General features: G+C 36.3%; 2 protein-coding genes across 2 annotated transcripts; both read left to right on the forward strand.

The window, feature by feature from the left end:
• The first annotated feature begins 455 nt into the window (after positions 1 to 455).
• LOC107695725 (forkhead box protein L2-like) lies at positions 456 to 1,238 on the forward strand. Its single transcript, XM_016495752.1, has one exon. The coding sequence runs from the start codon at positions 456 to 458 to the stop codon at positions 1,236 to 1,238; it is 783 nt and encodes a 260-aa protein (XP_016351238.1).
• Positions 1,239 to 5,031: 3,793 nt separating this feature from the next.
• On the forward strand, positions 5,032 to 26,818 carry LOC107695767 (phosphatidylinositol 4,5-bisphosphate 3-kinase catalytic subunit delta isoform-like). The gene is made up of 23 exons (XM_016495804.1): positions 5,032 to 5,452; positions 6,754 to 6,925; positions 8,093 to 8,321; positions 8,974 to 9,200; positions 10,288 to 10,467; positions 11,222 to 11,377; positions 12,710 to 12,799; positions 13,946 to 14,164; positions 15,796 to 15,892; positions 16,204 to 16,334; positions 16,442 to 16,492; positions 16,720 to 16,887; positions 17,940 to 18,061; positions 18,383 to 18,526; positions 18,616 to 18,715; positions 19,589 to 19,767; positions 20,222 to 20,322; positions 20,436 to 20,514; positions 20,795 to 20,944; positions 22,176 to 22,299; positions 22,555 to 22,700; positions 23,959 to 24,091; positions 25,385 to 26,818. The coding sequence occupies exons 2-23, from the start codon at positions 6,785 to 6,787 to the stop codon at positions 25,517 to 25,519; spliced, it is 3,102 nt and encodes a 1,033-aa protein (XP_016351290.1). The 5' UTR covers positions 5,032 to 5,452; positions 6,754 to 6,784; the 3' UTR covers positions 25,520 to 26,818.

Raw genomic sequence — 26,818 nt, forward strand, 5'->3', positions numbered from 1 at the left:
CATAGGCCTGCAATTAAAACGGAGCGCATAAACATTTTAAAATATACAAAAAATAAAATAACTATTACGTTAAAGTATACTTTTTATATTTAATCCAATATTTTAAATTAAATTGCACAATCATTCACAAAACTAACAATAAGAATAAAAAGAAATCATATTATTTTTATTTGATAGATGTTGGGCTTTGCGCTGTGTTTTTTAATGCCGGCGACATCAAACAGATGTTTACTGTAACTTTTACCAAGCAGTCAAAATACGTCTGCGACCCTCGCGCGTCTCTTTCATGTTGAATACGCGAACTTTTGACCTCTACTTCAGGATACCGACACGAGGCAGGGCAGGTAGGTGGAGACTAAACCAAATCCGAAGCACACCTGGATACTTTTAACTTTACACCTGTGCTGTGCGCTGCAGAGAATCTCGCTTTTATTCATCCAGCTCAAGCCCACCTCATGGATCGCAGAGCGGAGTCTGGAAACCTGCAATCCCGTGATACCGCAGAGGACGGTCCGGGTACCGCGGGGGATGGAGGAGCCGCTCCAGCACCCGAAAAGCCTCCTTATTCGTATGTGGCTCTCATTGCAATGGCCATCAGAGAAAGCGAGGAGAAGAAGCTGACCCTGAATGACATCTACAGCTTCATTATATCCAAGTTTCCATACTACGAGAAGAACAAAAAGGGGTGGCAGAACAGCATCAGACACAATCTGAGCCTCAACGAGTGTTTCGTGAAGATTCCCCGGGAGAATGGCGGGGAGAGGAAGGGGAACTTCTGGACGCTAGACCCTGCGTTTAACGACATGTTTGAAAAGGGTAATTACAGGCGCAGGAGGCGCGTCAAGAGACCTTACCGACCACCACCCTTACCGTCTGGATTTAACTTCACCGACTCGTACTGCCTGCAACAGGAGCCCCTTTACTGGCAAACCCCGTTCGTCAGCACCAGCTCCTGGAGTCACCAGTCCAGCTCTCCGACGCACATCTCCAGCTACCTGCAGCCCATGCTTGGTAACGCGCGCCCTCTGTCTCCAAACGATTACGCCAACTCTCCCGTGAGTTATTACCACGGTCAACACCATCACCTTCTCCCGTCCTACAGACCGTACCACCGGTATCCGAACGCTCTGGTGCCTCTGAGCGGCATGACTCCACCGGTGAGCCCGGGCGGAAGCTCCATCTCCACCTGCAGCTACCCGCCGCAGAACAGCCACCCTGGACATCATCCGTTTGACTGATGGACAGACATGTGAAAACTGAATATAAGTAGGCATACAGTTTCATTTGGATCTAGATTTGCTTTTTTCGTTAACCTTTGGGAATGTTAAATATGCGGTTTCAAGTCAAACTGGCTGGTTGAAATTAGATCGGAATGTTGCATTCGCTGAATTAGTTTGATTACTGTATATATATATATATATACAGTAACAGGTTTACAGTTGTGTTTTGTGGATTCTCAGGAATGAAACATTGTTACATTGCTTATATTGTTTTAGTCAAGAGACGAAGAACTGTTCAAACGCACTTGGTTGTATAGGCAAGTTATTAGTTTCCATAAATTTCAGCAAGTGTTTAAAGAAAGCATCAAGATACATAAGCATATTTATTTTTACCATATGTTGAGATGTGCTGGATTAAGGATCTTAAAATGGATGGACGGGTTGCATAGCAGTTTACCGTTTAAAAATGTGTTTGCTTATTTGGAAACTCTTTGCACAAGTTGTTTACAAGAGTTCTTTACACATGCAAAAGTGTATTTTCTTTAAAAATGTTTTGTATAACCTATTGAATGGACATGTTCGGTGTCTGTATTTCTGGAGTTTGAAAATATTTTTTATATGTAAATGTTCATAATCTTTTCGAATTTTTCTCTGATAAAATTCTGATAGCCTAACTGGTCATGCAAGTCTCAGTTATTTGACAATTTATTTTGTATGTTACTAATTACATTTGGTCAAACTTAATTATAATAAAAAGTATTTTGGTGTATAATTTTAAAAAATACACATTTATTTATAAGCATTACTAACTTTTCATTGAAAAACGCACAAAATGCCACTGAAAATCACTGGTTCTTCAATATCTAATCAATCCAGTGTCTTGTGTAAATGATATGTGCAGTGCAAATAATTAATTATAATGAAAATTCATGATTAATGGTGATTAAAATGATCAAGTGATTAATCCAAAATATGGAGCAAGAGCATGGGAATACGTAATTCGATGAACTCCATAATACACTTTGTAGCTAAATGGCGCCCCCTTATGGCTTTTTGACACATCTGTAACAAGATGTTATAATATTTCATTTTTCATATTAACAGTTTATAGACAGAACATGTTGATTGACCACTGCTTATATAATTAAACATATTTTATGAAATAAAATAATTTACATATGTTGATACGTGGCGACCATCATCTCAACATGTTTCTGTGAATCCATTGATTGGGTTTACAGAAAAAGGCATGACATATTGTAGTAGTTGACATGAGATGTGTCCATTCCATGTGATTATGCAGATCTTAGTCCACTGACCCCGATTTAGGTTAGGCATGTGATGTGAAAAACACTGACTATAGCTTAAACTGGTCATTTCCTGACCGAAAATGCCTTTGAACAGAGAAATATAATATCATAATTTTTTCTTGACATAAAAACCAGCCCATATTCAAACACAAGCTGCTGGTTGAACAAACGAGATCTTTTGTAATGAACGACGGAGTGTCAGAATCCCAAGGATAGACAAGGCTCTGAAACTGTTGCCATGGTGAGGAAAGACTTTACTGTTACTTTAACAGCTAAATTTGAAAGAAGTGTTTGATGCATTATACCTGCAATATGACTATTAGGCCACGGTCTCAGACGCAGGGCTGTATGTCCATCCATAATTTCCCTTAAAGGCATCCGAGGTCTCTTTCTACAGCTAGATTTGATTAGCTCAGGGGCTGTAATGACATTGCATGTGTTTGGTTTTCCCCATCACCTCCAACTTCCCTGCGGTGATCAGTTGTCTGGCAGAGTGGTGCACTTTGGCCTGCAATGACTGGTGGTGAAGGTGGGTGGATGTGGGCACAGGGGTCTTTGGCTTTATTTCAATCTGAGTTTCTGTTCTGCACATACGCTTCCTGTTTTCACAAGCTGTGAGCTTTCAATGGTGCAATGCATTTTAGAAGCTTGTTATCATCTTTTATATGGCTGAAAAGAAGAACTATAAATGTCTGTGCAGATGATTAAACAGCATGTGGCTAATTACATGCAGTTCCAGGACTTGGATTCAATAGTGTTTTCATAAATGGGCCAGAGATTGTACTCTATTTGGATTACAAGACATGTATATATTTTTTTATTTACAAATGCATTGCAAATCTTTATAATTTGAGGGGTTTTGTTAGGGCACCGCTTTTAAGCTTCATTTTATGCGAGTATTTGTTTTCTCAGCAATAAAATAATAGCCTTTACTAGACGTTTCCTTGCTGAAAGCTGACAGCATTAGCCTATTTGACTGAATGACTGGTGCTTTTAAGTGACTTCCCCAAGGACCCATAATCGTTGTCAGTGGCATCCAGAAATAGAGCTTCCTTACTCTCTCACAGGAAAACACGTCTGACCGGTTTTATTTAAAAATGAGGAAATAATAAATTCAGTAATTCAGCGTGTTATGTACAGCATTTACGCATACTGGTATCACGTGATAACTGGTTTCGGATAATACCAGTAAACATGCTCTGGACTACAGTTTCGTGGTGAACTTATTGGTGTTTTTGAACAAATAATGTAATGAGTCCTTTACCGCCAGCAGTGTTGCCAACTAATTTTCAGAGAAAGTTGCTAAAGGAAGGTCGATTTGTTGCTAAAAGTTGCTAAATTACGTTGTGATGTCATTGCTCAATGACGTCATTGCGTAACCACGACGCAAAATTGACATCATCAAACCTCAGCAAAATATATATTTTATATATGTTAATTTAGATTTGTTTTTAAAATAATATGCATGATATAATATTAAAATATAAATAACTGTATTTTTAAATACATTGAATTATTGGAAACGTACACATTTTTAAATGATTACAATTTAAGTTTTTTTTAGTAGCTAGTAAACTCTACACATTCTCAACAATTATGCTTTAAGCAGTGTATTAGTAGTTAGTTAGTATGCTACACTCTAAGAAAAGTCTGTATGCTAAATTTAGCAACAAAATTGCTAAGTTGGCAACACTGAGTCCGCCAGCCTTGAAAGACTGACTATAACATGGGCCAATAGTATTCGAGTACGGGCTTTGACTGCGCATTTCATTGGTTGAACCTACTAAACGAATACGCCCCCTACAGTGAACCAGTCGCCTTTGCTTTTTCAGTCTAAACAAGACTCGGCCCTGAACCAGAGCTCTTATGTGAATGAGGATCTTTTGAGCGACTGAACGAAGATGGTAATTTAAGTCAGTCTCATTCACAACAAGGAGAGAAAGCGGCCGAAGAAGTATGATTGTATAAAACGACCATACGCAGTTCAAGTTAATTGAAACGTGAACGACTCGGGCGTCTTTGGCGAATCGGTTGAGTAAATGATTCAGTGACTGACTCATAACTCTTGTCATCACCCTACAAGCTTAAACTCGATCTTGGTGAACAGATTTAAAAGATTCGAGTCACTGGGATGAATCAGAAGCCACATAATATGAATCATATTTTATTTGTTTTATTATTTGTTGTTAATGTATAGCTCATAATGCATAAATATGATTGGCCAGAATGAAGTAATCACAGAGACGGGTTTCAAACGAATGCAGCATGTCGCACGCATGGAAACAGACCTCAAAAGCAGAGGAAGCCAGACGGTGATGTGCTGAGGAAGAGTTAGGGACCGTTACTATTGTTTCAAACGTTATGAAAAGTGCTAACATTTATTACATATGCATGAAAGTTAAAATAATAACATTTTTATGTAATGGAGAAAATGGCGTCAGTTAATTTAAAGTCGTAAATCATCAAAACATCAAATATCTTTGATGTTATACTGTAACGCTTTCTCCAAACATATTCAGCCCGTTTCTGCCTGAATGAAGGACATGACACGCAGACATTTTTTATTGTCAGTATTATGCCGTGTATGAATGACAACAAGGGAGAAAGAGAGAGAGAGAAAGGAGGAAGTAAGTGAGCGCGAGAAAGAGGAAGAGAGAGAGAGAGAGAGACTACACAACTATGTCGATGATCCCTACGAGTTAGGAACGCGGTGCTCAGCGCGCAGTGCAGACAGCCACTTTAACACCTCCAATCACTAAAGGATTATCAACACTTCTGCTGTCATTTCAGACCATTCAAATACTGGCGTCTTGATCGGCGACCGAAATTCACGCACCAGGAAGTTATCAGTTTTCAATGTCAAAGTAAAGGAGCATCGCTGATTCTAAAGATGGAGAAATGAACCACCGGTGAGGCTTTAAGGTAAGTTGGCGCTGTCACATTGTCATATTTTGTTTCATGTTTCCCATCACAAGAATATGAAAAAAGCAGAGGCTTATTCATGGTGGCTTGCGCAAAAATGTGTTGACACCTGCCTTTTTAAAAATGCATCATAAATAAAGTGATCTTTTTAATCGCTACGACTTTATGTACGCCATATATTTTCGACAGACGCATAGTTTAAAATATAGTATAATATCTGTGAAATTGCTGTGTTGATGAGAGATGATGTGCGCCACGTTTCTCGGATATTGGCCCTCCGGCCGGCTTTGTAACCCTATACAGTCCGACAATTCATCACAGAGCTGCAGTGTGTGCTTCAGACACATGCATAGCATATACGATATTAGATATTGATTAATATGATACAATGTAAAATCTAATGTCAGGAACACCATACTTCTGTTTATGATTAATTGCAATTGAAATCTGCTTTAAATTGATATTTCAGTTGTCATTTTTCATTGATAATGCAAAGTATAACTGTATCGTAGTGTGCATATAAACAAGTTTATGCAATTTAATGACCTGTCTGCCTTTACAAGAGATTAATATTAGTTTATTTTGACTGTATTTAGTATACACCCTAGTATGCACTGCTTTCACTTTCTTTAGCAGGTCACTGGGTTGATACAAACCATTGTACAGTGTTATATTGCATAGAAATATTGTAAAATGTGTAATAAATGTGTGTGTATATATATATATATATATATATATATATATTGTAAGAAAATAAGTATAAATATACTGCATAATAAGACACGTTAAATATTTAGCACATGAAAAAATAAGTATATTCTATATTCATTTTGAAGCTCATGTGCAACATTTGAAGTTTATAATAACTTGTAATGCAGTATACTTCTATGTTTTTATTTTAACAGTGTATTAACTGAGGTTTAGCATTATGATAATGTTTTCTACATTTTTTTTAAGTCGTAGTGATCATAAAAACAATTATTCTGTAATTATTCAATAAAATTATTCTGAATTAATTAGACATTTACTTACACATTCGATTGCTACTAGCCATGATAAAGTGATATTAATCATAATATGAATGATATTATGAGCAAAGTAAAGCAAAGTGTCTTAATACTTATTTATTATACAGCAGATGTTACATGCTCTCTCTTCTCTCTGAATATTAATTGAGCGTCTTGAGGTCACTCCCTGCCTCTGTAATTGGTTCAGTGGGTTGTAACAGCTAGTAAACACTTCATGCATGTTCAGTATTGTATGACTTGATCTGTTGTAAAGCGTCTATCTGTGTTCAGCAGTGGGGTCAGCTGTAGATGAGTTTCCTGCACCATGCCGCCGGGGGTCTACGGCATGCAGGATGTGTGGGAGAGGGAGGGTTGGCAACAGGTCAACATGGAGTTCCTCCTCCCCACGGGGATCTACCTCAACTTTCCCGTAACATGCAGTGACACCATTAGTACCATCAAGAAGGTGAGGAGACCCTCTGATCACATGCAAACACCAAACATACTAATTTGCAGACATTGGAGAACATAGATAGTAGACATGGACATTTTGTAACATTTTAGGTTAAAAAGGACAAAAAAGCACCACAAATAAGGTCCATACAACTTTGAAAGTCTTAATACATCTTAGATAACAAAATTGAAATCATTATTTAGTAAAATATCTTAACATCATATCTTAACGCTGCTTGTTTATGAGAGAAGTGTCAAAGTCCAATTTGTAAACAGATCTTTTCAATGCATCTGTTGATTTGGTTCACAAAATGGTCTGAACGATTTGTTCGTGAGGGTGAGTAAATGTTAAAAAACCACTGCTTTAATATGAGGTCATGAAACTGGATCTGTAATCATTAAAATAACAAATAATAAGAATTAAAAAAAAGAGCAAAATGCTGTTTAAATACTCAGATTGCGGGACGTTTTGAGTGCACAAAATTATTTGATTGATGGATGGAGATTAAAAATCTAGTGTTTATTTTTTATTTAATGATTAAATTTGCTGGTTATTATATTTATTTATTATATTTATAAAGTCAGATGGTTTTTCTTTAAAAATCCCTATATTTAAACAATTTAAAACTGATGTTAAAATGTATTTGGAAATGATATCTAAAAGTAAAAACTTAAAACTTAAGATGTAAAAAAAATATATATATATTATATACTGTTTTTTTTCCCTTTTTTATTTTCAATATACCCCTGACAATTTTTTGTTATATGTACTCTTGTTTGTACAATATGCTTGGTTCTCAATAATAAATTATTTGATTGAATGGATAAGTTGGCACACAATAATACAAATAAAATATACTTTGTAAAACATCAGTCACAACTGATGATAATGAACAAATTGAAAACTTCCCTCCTAGGAAGCCTATTTCTGTGCTGGTTTGGTGCTGGTAGACCACTATAGGCATGATGTTCGCTACAACAAAATGCATGGTTTTTCTATTGAAGCTGGTTAACTAAGGAAGTCTTACTGGTTGAACTAGTCAGGAAACCTAACAGCATCGTATGCTGGGTAACATCATTTAAAACAGTGGTATTATATTGTCTGCGCAAAATTATATGAATCCACTGCAGTCAAACCCATTGGCCACATTAAAATCTTGATTTGTGACTTGTGTCTCAGATGGTGTGGAAGAATGCCAGGAATGAGCCTCTGTTCAGTGCCCTGAGTGACCCGGATGCCTACGTCTTCACCTGCATCAACATGACCGCGGAGCGGGAGGAGCTGGAAGATGAGCAGCGTCGCATGTGTGACGTTCGGCTGTTCTTGCCAATTCTCAGGCTGGTGGCCCGGGAAGGAGACCGAGTTGAGAAGCTCATCACCACCCAGATCAGTCTTCTTATAGGAAAAGGTTTGTGTCACACTGGTCCTCAGCTGACCTCAGAGCTGTTTGGGCGGCTCATAATGGAAGCAGCTTAGCGTTTACTCACCACTGCAGCAGAATGATATGGTTTTGGCAGCTGTTCAGCAGTTAAGAAGAATTTGCTTATTTAAACAAAAAAATTATGAAGATTCAGAAAATCTGGTTTCTAAATGTCTCTTGATGTTGATCATTTCCCCTTTTTGAGATAGTCTTTTCTTACCTTGGGTAGTTTTGTTAATGTTTTTTGAGGATGATCACAGAATCTGTTCATGTTACCTTCTGCCTAATTCGATTAGCTTCTACCAAGTGTTGATGAATTTGCACCAAAATACCCTAGATTTTGGCCAACAAAAGATGGGAGGTATTTTCTTCTCTCTTTTAAAATTCAATTTAAGCCTTTTTATTTTGCTGTCCCTAAAAACGTATGATTATATATGATTAAATGGATTTTATTATTTGCTTTTAGCATTGTGCAAATTTTTGTACAATATTACCAGAACAGACTTGCAGCCCATTTTTTGTGTCTCCGAGAGTTTTATTGTTGGTAGTTTTATTATCTGTAGCATTTCCATAATGAATGTTGACAGCGCAGTTTTAGCGTTCGGACTTTGTTCTAAATGGCAAAAAACCTTCTCCGCAGGTCATCATGAATTTGACTCCCAAAAAAACCATGAGGTGAATGAATTCCGAACAAAAATGCGGACATTTTGTGAAGAGCGTGCTCAGGTGTGTCAGATGTTGCCATGGGATCAATGGATGGAGTACAACTTCCCATGTGACTTGGAGCCGTGCTCTGTAGTGGCACAATCTGGGAAATCGTGCAGTGACAAAAAGATTTTTGTCAATGTGAAGTTTGAGGGCAGTGAGGTGAGTAAAGTCATATTTTACACGAGTTCATATAAATATACAATTCTTTTATGCTACAATTCAACTTTCTGTGAATTCAATACTTTAGCATAATGCTATGTATCTGCTTTCTATTTGTGCTGATAATGTGAAATGAGCATGAAATCAAATGTAGTCGTTGACTATTTAATCCTCTCATGCAAAAGTCTAATTTTAGACTGACATATTTTCTGCCTTTGATATCACAAATCGTAACAGTCAGGAGATGTTTACACGGTAACTCCAGCAACACTTGTTTTTATAATGCATGACATGGATCAAAAGCCAGACCGTTTTGACACCGCATTTGCAGAGAAAAACAATCACATTATGAGTAAATAATCATACTATCATAAGTGAACTCTGTTAACCCTGTGCGTATCAGTGATTATGAGGGAGTTTTCTACTTTTTTTACTATAACTAGAGCATGTTTTCTCAAACTTTTTTGAACCAAGGACCCCTTTCATAACACAAACTGTTCAAAGGCCCCAGAGAAGTCGCTGTTACCATGGAAATGAGAAACATGGCAATCATGACCGCCCACTTCCATAAAGCATAGTCTCCCCACAATCTCAATCAACTTGGCAGTCTTGCATTCTCAGTTTTTGTATATATTCAGATGCGAGATTTCTATATTTTTTATTATACAGTACCATTCAAATGTTTGGGGTTTTAAGATATTTTTTATGTTTTTGAGAGAAGTCTCTTATGCTCAACAAGGCAGCATTTATTTGAATAAAAATAAGTAAAAACAGTAATATTGTGAAATAATATTACAATAACTCTTCTGTTTGAATTAAAAAACTTTTCTATTTGAATATATTCTAAAATGTTTATTTGATTAAATATATATTATATTATGTTTTTATCTTATAGTCATGACTGATTATCAGTAGTTTCAGCCTATATTGTAGGCTTACTCTTTTTCTAATGAAAGAATGTAGAAAATGAATGGGAAAATTTCTTCCGCAACTCAAACTGCAGGAACAGATGGTCACTTGAAAATATATGTATTTTTTTTTTCCGTTAAATTTTTTAGACCCCCTGGTTATGCATTTTACTCTGTAGGAGACCTTCGTTCTCCAGCAAGGTCCACAGGACCTGCCAATGTTTCTGAAACGGAACGCCTTGAGAAAGAAGTCCACCGTGTTCCGATCGGCAAAGCAGGAGAAGCCAGAGGACTACGCCCTTCAGATTAACGGGAGATGGGAGTTCATTTATGGAAAATATCCACTCTGCCAGTTTAAAGTAAGTCTGAAAATCACACCATCTTCTCGACTTCACAGCTACATTTTCTTTAAATTTCATATCAAAGTATCACACTTTCAGACTCCAGGCTGCATGTCTTTTTATATCTTGTCCTATTGTTTTGCTAGTTTTTTTTTTATACTCCATTTTGCTTCAATGTAAAGTTTGCCAAGCTCTTCAGAGGCCTTGATTTGAATTCGTCGTAGGACTTCACAGCTCTGAAACAGTTGTTGATTTAGAAACTGCTCGTACCTGCAAAGATGAGTCATACATTTTTACCAGCCTTCAAAACATCAACTAAGTTGAGGATAATGTGATTTCAGCTGCATTACGAGACCTAAATGAACAGGCCGCAGGATCTGATGATGATTAGTCCAGGAGTACTGGATCTGGTCCAGTCTTTATAGTGTACATTTTGGAAAACAGGAACTGATAAAACCATCTGTACCTCTGCTACCATTTCCATCCCTCACTGTCTATATCTGTGTCTGTTTACGAAGAGAGAAAAAAACAAAACTATTTTTATGCTCTACCTCATTCATTTTTTATTTAAGAATTTTTGGGGCTTTTGTCTTTTTTTTTTTATAGTGGACAGATGACAAGAAATTATTTGAAGAAAATGAATTCAGGACATGATTTGGGCCAGATTTGAACTTGTGTCACCCAAATGAGCACCATAACTCAATGTATCTTGAACTTATGAGCAAATTTTTTCTTAATTTGTTTTATCTCTTTTTTCCCCCCACTCTTGCAGTATATTTTTACATGTTTGCATGGAGGTATTACCCCACACCTGACCATGGTGCATCATTCAGTCATCATCAAGTACCAGGAGGAACAGGGTGGCCTCAGTAACCAGGTGTCCAGGAGTCGTGCTCAGTCCAAACCGCCCCCACTGCCTCTGAAAAGGGTGAGAAGGCACTTTTACACCGGAACACGATCTGTTATTAACAGGGGAACTACTTGTCATGTTTTTCTTGAAGCTTGTGTTGTAGACTTCAACCTCTCTGAACTCGATTTGCAATGCGACATACTCGCAATCATTTACCCATGGTGACTTTTTGATCACGTGTGACCCCTTCATGGAAGTGCTTTGAATGAATGAGATGGAGCATAAAGTGTTTTTTCCTTGCTAGTTGTATAGGCTTCCGGAATTTAAAAAATGTAGATAATTATTTGTAGCAACTCTGCTAGTTTTAATTAGTATGACAATATCTCAGCCTTAAAACAAGCTACATTTTCGAACACACCGTCGTGGCAATTTGTAACCATTTTACGCTTTAGCGAATTGGTGGCTAATTTGTATGATCTTGTGTTTTTGTATAATCTTTTAGGGGTGGACTTTCATTCTTATATTTTTTTTTTTGAAAAATCGTACGTTTCCGTACAAATCGTATCGTCTGAATTCAAACAGAATCACAAAATAGATTGGGTTGATGTTTTCCAGCAAACAGAGGTGTAGGGTGACAAAACGCTTCATTGCTAAGGTTTGCAATGTTGTTTTGGGAAGTATAATTCTGGGAAGTATGATTCTGTGTAGAGAATTAGTTCATTTGGAGAGTTTATTTAAATAGACTGGTTAAACAATGATTCACTGATTAATTTGAGTCACTGAATGGACATCGCTGTGCCTTTTTTAATTTAATTAATATTGTAGTTATATATTGCTGTTTCTCACCATTTTTCAACACATTCATATAAATTAGGGTGTTTTCTTGTTTTTTCGTGGTTGTATTTAGTGTAAATGTATAAGCTATATTTTATGTTATACATTTAATACAGCAATTTTATTTGAGGTCCTCATTGTTTTTGTGGCAGATAAATGCTGCTCTGGTTGTAAAAATAAATTGTAGCCTGTATTATTACAGTTATGCATTTATAAAGATAGTTCCCCCTAAAATAGCTTCAATATAATCTATTTCATTAGCAGCTTGTAGTGTAGCTAACTTCAGATAAACTTCCCCATCGCTACTAAGTATGTACGTTTCTTCTGTGGTTGTCTGATGTACCTGATATACCATTCGATGAAAGAATGATACTGAACCAAAACGAACTGCTTGGTTTACCTTCACAACATTAGATTCACACTCATGTTAGTTCCTCATTCTATGGTTTGGGTTTGGTTTCTCTGTAACTGTCAAGCATGCTTGCACATTCGATTTTTAGCTCGCAATGAAAATACAAGCATTTGATGATGAAGAAAATGTTTAAAATGTTAAATTACTTTTTTTTTTCTCAACAGCAAAACACGTCTTCGCTGTGGTCTATCCATGAGCCTTTCTATATATACCTTCTACAGGGTAGCCGAGTGAATGCAGATGAAGGCATGAAGGTAAAACTGCTTTTTTGTTTACGTGTTTGTTTATCTTCATTTGTATATTGTTAGTAGGATGCGAGTTGTGTTGTTTAGCATCTCAACTGTGGCAGGTAGTGAGGGGTAAAATCATGAACACTGTGGTCATGTGACCCTGACCACATATTTCCCATAATTCATCAGAAGCGGTTAAGTGAAACATCAAAACAGGAAGTGGGGAGTGACTATCTGGCTTTACGGCTCTCTCTTGGGCCTAGATTCTTAGAAAAGGCCGGCACTGTTGCTTATGTTCACCATATGCATCTCCTTTTTTGCTTGTCGGAGAAGTCAAGAGTCATTGAACGGTTGTTTCTATTTAAAAAAATTAATGAGAAACACATGTAGACCAGTCAGATTTATTTTTTTTTTTCATCTAGCCTGAGGAACAATTACTGCAGTGGTGGACGATGTTAAATATGTTTACATGACAAAGCATTTTATCATGCAAAAATTTTCATGTAATTTTGGGAACTTTTTTTTTTAAAGAAATAAATAATTTCTGGCTTTCAAAAAGGAACTAGCAATGTCAGAATGATATTTTGACATGATTCGTGTGAACAATTCTCTGATCACATTTTCATTTCATTGTATTTCATTGTTCATAGTGTTCTGTTTGCTTTATTCTCAGTGTTTATTGTTCTGCAAGTTTAGCTCGTCTCTTGCCACAGAGCTCTGAATCGAAATTTGTTTTAGCGCATTTATCAGTCTTGTTCTCTGGCTGATTCTTCTTAATGATATCTTATAATAATATTAAAAACATGATTATATTGTAAGTTTAAGTTTGGAGGATAGAGTTCACACACATTGAATTATTATAATTTATAATTATAAATGATAAGAATATAGTTATTTTAATTCAAGAAGGTTTTGAACATTTTTGCACTGAAACCACTGCTAGAGAAAAACCACATTTATTTCTTGTGACATCTGTCCCGCGTAACAAGTTACTCCACATGCTTTTTATGCCAGACACTCATTTACTTCCTCATACTTTACCCACTTCATTCATTCATACATTCTTTTATTTTCAGAAAACCGAAAGTAAGTTTCCTCTTCTTAAAACTGTAGACTTTAAGGCAGATTTGAGACTAATTTCCAGCTCTGCAATCATTATCCTTCTCTCAGCTGGTGGTTCAGGCTGGCCTCTTCCATGGCAGTGAGCTCCTGTGCAAAGTGGTGACCAGTAATGAGGTCAGTGTTTGCTCCGAACCTGTATGGGACCAGAAACTAGAGTTTGACATCAGCGTGAGTGACCTGCCTCGTATGAGTCGCCTCTGCATTGCCCTCTACGGCGTCATCGAGAAGACCAAGAAGCGCCCTACCAAGAAGAAAAACAAAAGTTCGGTATGTTTCAGTTCATTTCAACAGCAAACAAGTCACTTAGCAACCAACAGACTGACTGACGAGAGATGAGACACCTAACAGATGCTATACTTGGAGTGTTTGACATGCATGGCTGCTGAACATGTTCACAGTGAATGTTGTTTCTAAGTCAAATAAACATAACACACCATTGGTAGTATAGTCAGCATGATGCAATATTATTTAAACCCTCACAACAGGATGTTGTGGTCCATTTTCTGCTCAATGCGAGTAACCCAAGTTAAACGTTAGGACAGAGCAGCTAGTTGATGTCAAATCAGAACTCACCAGCCCGCCTCTTCATGGCCCTGTCTCTGTCATATAGCGTGCGGTGTCAACTGAAGGTGCAGTGTTGAAATTCCCAGGTGTCAAAGTGTGTGTTTGTGTGTGTGTGTGTGTGTGTGTGTGTGTGTGTGTGTGTGTGTGTGTATGGTGGGCTGCTGTTGGCAACGCCAACGCACCCACTTCTGCTTTCAGTGTTACTTCTCTTTCAGCAAACTAGAGAAGAAGTCCTCATGGGTGTGGGACATGAAGAGAAAAAAAGTGTCTCCTCCTGTTACACTCGCATTGCATTAGTTCTGCTGGAACCCCATATTTCACCATCTTGAAATTTAAGTGTATTGTTTATCTCTAGATTCTGATGAAATATTCACATGTAGGTGCAGGGTAATAGAAATAATGTTCTTTTAAAAAAATCTGTAATATCTATAAAATTATATTTTTTATTATTTTGCAGTGTTCTGTAAATTATTCTGGATTCTGAAATTCTTTATGAATTATAAATTGTTTTATAAAATTTTATTAAAATATTTCTAATGAATTATAAATTGATTATAAAATAAGTTCCGAATTACTTTTAAGATATAAAATATGTATTTATATATACCGTTACAATGTCGATTTTGTCAATACTGAATTAATATGAAGTGGAATAGAATTTTTCTTTGATCAAATTATCAAATGATAGATTTTCACATGTAAATGTAGGATTTAAAATTTATAAGTGATCCTTATTTAAAAAAAAAAAATCTTAATTATTAAAAATTAAAAAGTCTTAATTATTTTACAATTTATTATGAATTATACATTATTTTGTGACATTTAATTTACAGTAATTTCGTTTAATTTTCATTTACAGTAATACAGTGTATTTAGGCAACATTGACATGGTATGTGGAATTGAATTGGATTAGAAATTAAACTTTTTTTTGTTTGTTTAATATTGTTAAAATGGGCAGCTATTTGCAGCAAGCTTTCAATTTTTTATGTATTACTTTCACCTTTTATATTTGACTGAATCTCTTTTCACAAACAAGCGCTTCTAAAAATACTATTGATTGCAGTAATGTCTGTCTGCACAAATAGCAGCACTTTAATTTGACAACTGGACTACATTTTCAATCATACACCGGAAGTATTAGATCTGTTTTATGGGTGTATTGGTAATCACTGCTGTTGTGACTGGAATATTTGGTTAGTCAGTTGAATTGTCACTTCCCACAACTGAGGCATTAATGTGCAGCGTTGTTTAGATGACAGTGTCACCTCTCCCACATAAAATGACTGTTGTGTAAAGTGTAATCCCAATATGGTTAATAACCCTCTTTCCACAGGACTGCCCTTTAGCCTGGGTTAACACGATGGTGTTTGACTACAAGGACCAGCTAAAAACTGGAGAATTTTCCCTGTCCACATGGCCATCAGTCCCAGGTACTTTTACTTGGATAACGGGCACTTCTCGTGTTTATTGCCGTCTTATGATAAATCGCTTGTTGTATTCCTCAACTGTAAGTCACTTTGGATAAAAGCATCTGCCAAATGAATAAATGTAAATGTAAAATGAACAGTAGCTCATGCTATTTACAGTTACTTCTTTTGGTATGACCTTGGGTAGAGTTATTTTAGAGTATTGCTGAGTCTTGTGAGTAAGTTACTTTATGTAGAATAGTTATTTTTAGTGATTTCATATCAGGATTAGAGGCATCAGTTTAGTTTTAACAGCTCAATCGCTTTATTTTTAGATGATAAAGGAGATTTGTTGAATCCTATGGGCACTGTGGAGAAAAATCCAAACATTGACAGCACGGCTGGTCTCCTGATTCGCTTTCCCAACATCAGACCACACCCCCTGTATTATCCTCCAATTGAAAAGGTGCCTTTTTGTGGTTCTCCTTAATGTTTGTATGCTTCTCATAATGTCTATACGTTTTATGGAAATGACGTATAAATGCTCAGTCATTATCTTCATATTATTTTCAGCTAAATGAACTGGGTATGAATGGTGAAAAAACTGTTGCTACAAAAGAAGAGGTAAGAAATAACATGCATCGGTCTGTTAGAGGAGAAACATGCAGATACACCATCCATGAAATGGAAATGGTTGCTACATTAGGGCCTGTATTTCTACAGCACCGTTAAGAGTTGTGGTTAGCTGAAGCATTGAATGTTTTCCAATGATTGATTCATATCACTAGAGCCGAAAGTGCTAAAACCACTTTAGTAGACTTTAATCTTAACAAATGTGACTTTTCTTTCAGCACCTGAAACTGAGAGAGATTGTGGACAATAAAAACTACACCGAGTTCTTTGAGGATGAGAAGGAGCTTCTTTGGAAGTTACGTGAGGAGGTGAGGCAGCGATACCCGGAGAGCCTCCCCAAACTCCTCCTCATCACTAAGTGGAACAAACATGAGGACGTGGCTCAGGTATGTTGAACCACTAGTTCCTCGGGATATTATTATTTTTAGACATTGAAAAATGTAACCCTTTTGCTTTGCTAAACATCCTTTGTCTAAGCTGGTGTTCCTGGGTCAGAAATGACGGGCCTTTTAAAAATCGCTTGTAAATCTCTAATTATGCTATATTATCACCAAATCTTTGATTCAGTCTTTTTGTCAATGGCAGTTTTGACAATGTTCACTCAAAAACTGAGGTGCATAAACTCAGATCAATGAGGCCTACAATCAGAGAAGTACAAAACTTCTAAAACAAAGCTAATTGAAATAAAACAAGTTGATAAAAAGATTGAATCCAATATTTGGTAATAATATAGCATAAAGAGAAATTTATGAGCAATTTTTTATAGGCTGGTGATTTTTGACTGGGAGCACCACAAGTGTAACGAGGAGGTGAAAACAAACAAAAAAAGTATAAAAATTAGTTTTTATTCCCTGTGTGAGCAAAGTCAGTAGGTTTTAGTCCAATGTGATAAAATTACAGTAACTATCATTTTCGGGAAAAAGAAGGTCAAAATGTCTGGAACACAACACGAGGGTTAATTATTCCAGGAATACCATATAAAAGGCACATTTAAAATAAATGTGAATAATTCCTTGTACCCTATGTACTCCTTCTGTCATTTACATTTTTATATTAATTTATTTAACTTTTTTGGAGTTAAAGGATTTTTGGAGGTTAAAGGGTTAGTCAAACAAGTGTCAAAAAAGCAATATACAAAATATTTCTATCCCCCCCAAAAAAGTATCCTTTTATTTCAGGTCATTTGTTTTAGTTTTTGTTAAAAAGTAGTATTTTAAAAATAAAAAAGTTCTTCTAAATTAAATTAAATATTTAAAAAAATGACAGAACTGACAACATTTTGTTTAATTGTTTCAATTTCTTCCTTCAGGATTGATTTGCTCATTATACCACATCTCTCACACAATCTTTACCAACTTCCAGGGCGCTTTTCTGTCTAACTTTATGGTTTTAGAGGCTGTTGCAGTTCAGTGCATTTTTTTTTTCTTTCTTTTCTTAGATGGTTGGTTTGTTACGAAAATGGCCAGAATTGCCTGCTATACATGCTCTAGAACTTCTGGACTACAGTTTCCCTGACCCTCATGCCCGCTCCTTCACTATCCGCTGCCTCAGGAAGTTGCGGTGGGTGGCACTGCCTCTATAATCAACACCTGAGTGCTTTAAAAAAAAAAAAAGTAGCAGGAATGTCAGTCAGCACAGGCTCTGTCATGCATATATGTCAAAATCGGAGGAAAAAATACCTTTATTCATATTCCTTTTAACATTTGTAGAGACATTCAAATAAGCACTTATTAATAATTTAAATAATTAATTTTATTAATGTTTTATTTAATTTGCATGTCAAGAGAGCCTTGTTTGAATTGGATATTTACGAGGGATTTATATTCAAATTTATTTATATTCAAGTTGGCTCATCTGTAATGTGTTGTTTTTTCTCAATAGTGATGATGAGCTCTTTCAGTACCTCTTGCAACTGGTGCAGGTTCTGAAGTATGAATCCTACCTGGATTGTGACTTGACCTGTTTCTTGCTTGAGAGAGCCCTGGCCAACAAGAAAATAGGTCACTTCTTGTTTTGGCACCTCAGGTATAAATTCATCTTCTTATAGTGCTCTACAGCAATGTGCCCCCATTCCTTTCAGTGTAATTTAGGCTTTGTTTTCGCTTCCTCTAAAGGTCAGAAATGCATGTGTCCTCAGTCAGCTTGAGATTTGGACTTATTCTGGAGGCGTTCTGTCGTGGGAGCATCTTTCACATCAAGAACTTGATGAAGCAGGTTTGTTGCATTCCTTATGTGAAAAGCAAAACATTTTTTTTTTGCATGTGCTGTGATGCATCTTTATTAACTTGTCTTTTATGACCTGATGTGAACTACTTTTATTTTTGTGTATTTTGCTTTCCGGGGCCCTTTTTGACACTTGGGGCGCAAACTTAGCACTTGACTTGTTTTCTCGGTTACTGGTTCTGGTAATTGTCACTTTGCGTTGTGTCTTTTCTTGTAAGAAACAACGCCTGTCCGTTCAGGCACATACAGTGGGTACGGAAAGTATTCAGACCCCCTTCAATTTTTCACTCTTTGTTATATTGCAGCCATTTGCTAAAATCATTTAAGTTAATTTGTTTTCCTCATTAATGTACACACAGCACCCCATATTGACAGAAAAACACAGAATCGTTGACATTTTTGCAGATTTATTAAAAAAGAAAAACTGAAATATCACATGGTCCTAAGTATTCAGACCCTTAGCAAATGGCTGCAATATAACAAAGAGTGAAAAATTTAAGGGGGTCTGAATACTTTCCGTACCCACTGTATATGTACATGTATAAATATAGTAAGTAAGCACAAGGGTGCTGGAATATGTTTTTTTGGTGCAGCAGCAGTTCCACAGTCACTGTGCTCAGAACTCGTCTTCTTTTGAATGCTTAATAATAGCTAAACCACTGTAAGGAAGGGGGAACTGCACTACGCTGCTCAAAGTTTGCAGCTGTTTTTACATGCCTTCTCAGATATTGATTATCACACCCATGTTAAATGCCTACTGCTTTAATTCAGTCCTGTTTTGTGATCGTCACCAAATGTAATGTTTGCGCATATGGATTTGTATATACTTATACACAGACTTATTATTATCTCTGTCTCCTACAGAATGAGGCTCTGAATAAAATGAAAGCTCTCAATGACTTTGTGAAATCAGGCAGTCAGAAAGCAACCAGGATACAGACTACAGAGGACATGAAAGTGTGCATCAAACAGGACACTTACATGGAAGCGCTTTCAGATGTCGTTTCCCCTCTCAACCCAAGCATCGTGCTGTGTGAACTATGGTACCATTCAAATGCATGTTAATAAAGTAGATTTATAGAAAAGTCTCAAATCAAATCATATAATATAATATGTATAATAGATTTTAGAGGTTGTTGTGTCCGCTCTTGTTAACAAATGATATTTCTTTTGGTTAACATCCTACAGATGGTGTGTTATTTAGCAATGTAGATTTTGCGCAAATATGATTGTGCAAAACACTTTTTAAGTAATCTCTCATTATGCATTTTTTAAAGGTTTTATGGGTTGTTTTAAGTTTTTAAGCTAAAACTGAATCAATGGCATAATGTAATATTACAGAAGCAAAAAATTGTTTTCAGTAATCCCGCTAAATGATTAGGTGCATAACACACTGTACAAGTTACGCATACAAGCATTTACCAGAAAGCAAAAAGCCTGTTTTGCAACCATTTGTGTACGTGTGCCGTTTCTTGATACTAATCTTTTTTGTTTCAGTGCAGACAAGTGTAAGTTCATGGACTCAAAGATGAAACCTCTGTGGCTGATGTACAAGAACAAATATGATACTTTGGGCATTATCTTCAAGAATGGAGACGGTATGGGCACAAAGTCATGCTACCACATTTTTTGCTTGCACTGAAGATCTTTTTTCCCCCTCATTTTTTGATTGGAAAAAAAAAAAGACTGACCTTTTTCTCTGTTTTTTTAGATTTGAGGCAGGATATGCTAACCCTTCAGATGATTCAGCTAATGGATGTTTTATGGAAAACAGAAGGTCTTGACCTCAGGTTTGTGTAGTTAACTTTGTGAATAAGCACCTATATATTAGCACTTGTGTATATAGATTGTATATAGATTATAAACAACAAAAAAAATGAAAAAGTTATATAATTGTTAATTTATATTGTAAAAAAATATTTTATGTTTTATTTTTGATATATAATTTTATAAATAAAAATCTTATTTACACACGTGTAATATTTTATATATATATATATATATATATATATATATATATGTGTAAAATTATTAGTAATTTCTGAATTATGTTTATTTGTTGGATCCCAGAATGCTGCCCTACGGATGCCTGTCAACTGGAAATAAAACGGGTCTTATCGAGGTGGTGAAAAACTCAGACACTATCGCCAACATCCAGAGAAACAACAGCAACAGTGCAGCCACTGCTGCCTTCACTAACCTTACACCGCGCCACAGCCCGTGTGGTGTGAACGCTGCAAGCGAGCGTAACGTAGCCGACAAATTTAGCATCTTTGAGGATTTTGCATGAGACATGCAATGCATTTTCTACTTTCAAACCTCACTCACAGGGTTAAAACTCTCTTGGCTCATTTGACCTTTTGGTTTATATGAAACTATAGTGTAACATCAAATGCACTTTGGTTGCAGAAGTTGCAGCAGTGGAGATAAATTTACCCCATGTTATGCTGCGTTTACAATTTCATTTGTTCTTGGCAGGTGTTTTCTGCCAAAGTGGCTTCATGTGCATATTGTTTTTTGTGATAACAGCTAAGTATAAAAGCTGAGCACTAAGATGAAACCACAATGTGTGTTGCATTGTGTAACAGTCTCCTTTTGCAAGTTGTTGATCCTGTCAGAATGGGGGGAAAAAAATGACCTTTTCCGAAATGCACTGGTTTAGAGAAGTCTGAGTGTTGGGGTCTTTTTGGGGTCAAACTAACCTTCAGCATCAGCACTTATTCACAGTGTACTTTCCGGACATGACTGATCTTAACATCATTTCTGTGTGATGTTTTAGCATTTAGGCAACTTACAAAACTACTTTTGGTTAAACGTATATGGCTAACCAAAAAAAAAAAACAGCTACTCACTATGATGCATGCATGATTTTTCCTCAAGTATCCTGTTTATACTCTTGAAACTAGAGTGCAGTAAAATGAAGACATTGATGTCTTGTCTGAAATGGATATATGCCCCCTGTGGACATATCCAGTTCTGTATGCTGGTTGTCCATTTACTGTAAATGTTAGGCTATATCGTAAGGAATAACAGAGTATGGGACACTCGTAATATGTCCTGTCCATTGCTTGCAGATTGGATGATGTTGTCTAATGTTTTCATGTTGCATTTTGGTCTTTAAGAAATGAGGGGATACACAAGGAAGCGCATTATTTGCTGAGCAGTTTACTGTATCTGTGTCTAAGATATGTAAGATGTATCTAAGATGTAACTTTTTGCCCAATTTGCCAATATATATAGAATTTTTTTTCTTGCATGTTTTATTATTCATTCATTTATTTTAATTTACTGCATTATTTCTATCTATCTATCTATCTATCTATCTATCTATAATATACATTATACGTATGTATGCACAAAAACAGTAAATGTGTGTGCTAATGATTTAGCAAACAGCAAAATAGTAGAAATGGCAATGGGTTATGAATTAAAATATTTTCTTTTTTTTCAGGGATAAACTGGATCAAGCCATTGAGGAATTCACCCTCTCCTGCGCAGGCTACTGTGTAGCCACATATGTTCTGGGAATAGGGGACCGTCACAGTGACAATATAATGATCAGGGAAACGGGTCAGGTGAGAGTGAACTCAGTGCCCCAGCAGTGCTGTGTAATCATAAATTGTATCACAAGATGGCACCAGCCATCCATATGAGAATGGGTTGCACTTATCCTATTTCACATACTCGTGTATTCCTCAGCTGTAAGTCGCTTTGGATAAAAGCATCTGCCAAATGAATAAATGTAAATGTGAATTTTAGAATTGTCTTTTAAGTTTGAATTTTGTAAATAATTTAAGGTATGATTGAGATTTTCTCTGTATTGTTTGCAGTTATTCCATATAGATTTCGGGCACTTTTTGGGGAACTTCAAGAGCAAATTCGGGATCAACAGAGAACGTGTGCCTTTCATTCTGACATACGACTTTGTCCATGTAATTCAGGAGGGACGGACCAACAACAGCGAGAAATTTGAACGGTCAGTACATCTGTTTTTTAATTCATGGCTTAATTCTCAACTTTAACACAAACACAAAGCTAGTTGCCATATTCTGAACTATAGAATAATTGTTCTAAATTATAACCATTCTAAACTAGTCTTTTTCTGTAGTTTACTTCCATTTTTATCAGCTGCATTTATCAAAAGTTTATCACCTGTGTAAAAGTGTCAGCACAAAAAGAAGCACCTTATGCCGAGTTCACACTGCACGATTTTAGCCCGATTTTTCACTCGCCGACAGGTTCTGCGAAATCGCCGACAAATGCCCGAAATCGGAGGCAAATCGGTGCTCGTTCACGCGAGTGACAATCACGCAGTGTGAATTATCAAAGACGCGATCTGAGGGAATCGCCGGCACGTCGCCAACGCCCGCAAAATATTTGGAATGCTAAATATCTGGAGCTGTCGGCGATTCACAATCACGCTGTGTGCAATGATTTCTGACTGAAAACTACATCGGCGATGACCTACAGCCAATGAGAGACCAAGATACAGGGCAGAGGGAAGTTTGGAGAGGAGTTATAGACCAGAATATCAGTATTTTAATAGATATATGAACTATTATATCATACAGAAACAAGCACAAACATTTGCTTGCCCAGCCACAACATCAGCATAACAGTTACTGCAAAATTATTTACCTCCAACTCTCTTTGCAGAACACCCAATCCCTGTTCCCTGCATGTTTATCTTTTTCTCCTTGTAGCTGGAAATCAGCTCACAGACAATTTGCGGGCTATATATATATATATATTTTTATAATTCCAGTCTTGCTCGAGAACTCCGGTCTGACGCACGCGGGTTCTCGCATTATTTCCTTATCACTTCTCACGTGTGTTTTGTTATGAAACGTAGTTTGCGGACCAGACAGAGCTGTCGGCGATTCTTCCTGTTGTGAAGTCATGCAGTGTGAAACCCCCTGTCATAGATCCATCGTGCAATGTGAACACAGCAGCAACTGAATGCTACCCCAGATAGTCACACAGTGTGAAAACAACGGCGATCCGACGAGTTTGAAAATCATGCAGTGTGAACTCGGCATTAGTTTCTATGCTTTCCAACAGAAAGCATGTTTTACATTCCTCTGTAATGTATGGAAACTGCTGACTGCTTATAACTAGACTACATTTATACTGTATGTAACTTGCTAATAAATAGAAGGTTTTTGTTGGGAAAAAGAATATGTCAAATTCATGGTTGAATAAGGAAAGAGTGCATGTGTTCTTATCTTCGCCAGGTTTCGTGAGTGCTGCGAACAAGCCTACAAAATCCTTTGCAGGAATGGGACTCTTTTTGTGAATCTTTTTGCCTTGATGAAAGCTGCAGGACTCCCTGAGCTCAGTTCTTCCAAAGACATCCAATATCTCAAGGTAAGAATTGCACAGACAGGTATTATTTATTACCCATGACCATGAGATGGGTGATATTTGCAGTTTCTCTAGTGCTTTGCAAGCATGAAATATCAAATCTAAATGGATGACATCTTAAGACACTGTTATGTATCAGATTTGTTTTTAGAACAAGGCTAAAACAAAATGTTACCTATAATTTTTCATTATAGAGTTCACCCAAAGATTGTCATCATAATTATCAAACCTCTATAACTTTATTTTTTTTGTGGAACACACACACACAAAAAAAGATAATTTGAAATATAGTATGGAGAAAAAAGAGAGACATTCTTAAAACATATTTATGTTCTACAGAAGGCAGCAATTCATGCAATAACATGAATGTTAATCATTTTTTAGTAAATGATTACATAATTAAAATTTTTAGGTGAACTGTCCCTTTAAAAGTATGGTTCACCCAAAAATGAATATTTGCTGAAATTTTTCTTCATCTAAACAGATTTAGAGAAATTTAGCATTACATCACTTGCTCACCAAAGGATCCTCTGCAATGAATGGGTGCCGTCAGGATGAGAGTCCAGACAGCTGATAAAAACAGCTGGTAATCCACACGACTTCAGACCATCATTTAATGTCTTGTGAAGTGAAAAGCTGTGTTTGTAAGAAACAAATTCATCAAAATGTTTTTAACTTCTAGCTAAAATACTCCAAAATAGTCCTCTATCCATAATATTGTCTCGTCTGAATCAGGAGAGAAATACAGTATGCATAGATCAAGCACAAGTACCATGTAAATAGTCCAAAACAGTTCTAAACAAATATGTTGGTGGATTTTGATGTGAGAGGACAACAGTGGATGGGATTTTTTCACTGGAGGAAGCGTTATTATGGATTATGGACATGTATTTTGGCCAGCAGCAACGGTTTAAAGTTAAAACCCCTAAATGAAGAATTTGTTTCTTACAAACACACAGTTTTTCACTTCACAAGATTTGAATTGAAGGAAGTGTGGATTACGTGTGGATTATTGTGATGTTTTTATCAGCTGTCTGGACTCTTATTCTGACTGCACACATCCACTGCAGAGGATCCATTGGTGAGCAAGTGATGTAATTCTAAATTTGTCATGATGAAGAAACAAACTCATCTACATCAAAATTACAAAAGTAAGCAAATTTTCATCTTTGGGTGAACTATTCCTTTAAGAGTCATTCATTAGAGGAATAATGAATGTCATAACCAGGTGGATATAGAATATGTTCAGTGGTGACATCCCACCTTCATCATGACGGCTTGTTCTTTTTCTCACAGGACTCTTTGGCACTGGGGAAATCTGAGGAGGAAGCACTGAAGAACTTTAAAGTGAAATTTAATGAAGCTCTAAGAGAGAGCTGGAAGACCAAGGTGAACTGGATGATGCACACTTTTGCCAAAGATAACAGATAAATGGCACTTGATCACAGGAGACCCACTGAAACCCTCTTGATGCTGAGTTTTTATTTAAACCAATGCAGCTTTGAACACAATCAATGTTGCACTGCTGTCTAGCATTTATGGCATTATACTTCCATGCAAAGGCAAAAAAAGGCATGACCAATATCATAGTTCAAATGCGGCTAGATTTGGTGTTTAAAATCCGGAAATTCAGTCAAAAAAGTTCCTGCATTTTAATTATTTTTTTTTTTTTGCAGGGCAGTATATACATCAACAGCTGTTTAGCGAATGTTTACATCTGTGACGTAATACTGAATAATTCTATACATTTGTTTTAGTGAGACCTACTGCTTGAAATGAGAGTAATTTCAGATACATGTTGTATTTGCAACACACTGCACTGGGAATCGAAGCTACTAATTTAACAATCTATTGGCGTGCCACTAATTTAACTAGCATCTCTGGTTTGTATCTGTCACATTTGTGTACCTGCACCGATTAAGTGAGATTAATGTATTTATCATTTATAACTGTACAGCATAAAAAATTGCCTTTTGTTCTGAAGAAGAAAGCACTTTGTGTTTTCATACGGTTTACATTTTTGTTTTGTCACATGGATGTGTTTGGTTGTACATATTCTTTAGTGTATCATACGTATATTTACATTCCTTAAAACAGTATTTTTTCATTTGAATTATTTGTATAATAGGAAAATTGATGATCAGGAAAGCCTTTGTATAGTGGTGTACATGAGAAGACATTTTTTGTCAGTGTAGAAATGAGCCTTAAATATTTTGTATTTGTGGGGTGTTCTGTGCCTTTGGGATGAGAGACAAGCCATCTTGAAGTCGTGTCCAAAGAGTTTGCTTTTTGTTCAGTGAAATGTGTTCAAAGGATGTATGCCTTGTACTACTGTACTATAAATCAGGGCAAAAGTGGAATATTGTTGCTCTGTAGAACATTGCGCTGTTAATTGTGTGCCTATTTTGAATATAGAGTCAGTCAAGCTTGTGTTTTCTCTTCTGGTAAACCTTAATCAGTTCCAGAATGTGTCGCCACAGTATTTTCTGACTGAATCCACTGCTACTTGATTCATGAAGATACTTTTTTTTTCTCAACAGATGCGTAAATGTTGTTTATTTTGAATCTTTAAATGTCCTCTAGAATGTGATTTTTTTTTTTAAGAGATTTAAAGTTAAATCCATCTAATCTTTATATATGACAGTCCTATAAACACCCACCGCATGTAAGGAAGATTAGTGGACAGAGGAATAACTTTCAAATAATGAATGGATTTTAGCATTGGTTCAG

Source organism: Sinocyclocheilus anshuiensis, unplaced genomic scaffold (assembly GCF_001515605.1).
Source record: "Sinocyclocheilus anshuiensis isolate Anshui unplaced genomic scaffold, SAMN03320099.WGS_v1.1 scaffold234, whole genome shotgun sequence".
In the NCBI taxonomy this organism is placed as follows: domain Eukaryota; kingdom Metazoa; phylum Chordata; class Actinopteri; order Cypriniformes; family Cyprinidae; genus Sinocyclocheilus; species Sinocyclocheilus anshuiensis.

Coding starts and splice junctions, on each gene's coding strand:
- LOC107695767 (XM_016495804.1), top strand. CDS start 6,785: ATGCCGCCGGGGGTCTACGGCATGCAGGATGTGTGGGAGAGGGAGGGT. Junction 6,926..8,092: donor CCATTAGTACCATCAAGAAG/GTGAGGAGACCC, acceptor CTTGTGTCTCAG/ATGGTGTGGAAGAATGCCAG. Junction 18,527..18,615: donor TTCTTGTTTTGGCACCTCAG/GTATAAATTCAT, acceptor CTTCCTCTAAAG/GTCAGAAATGCATGTGTCCT.
- LOC107695725 (XM_016495752.1), top strand. CDS start 456: ATGGATCGCAGAGCGGAGTCTGGAAACCTGCAATCCCGTGATACCGCA.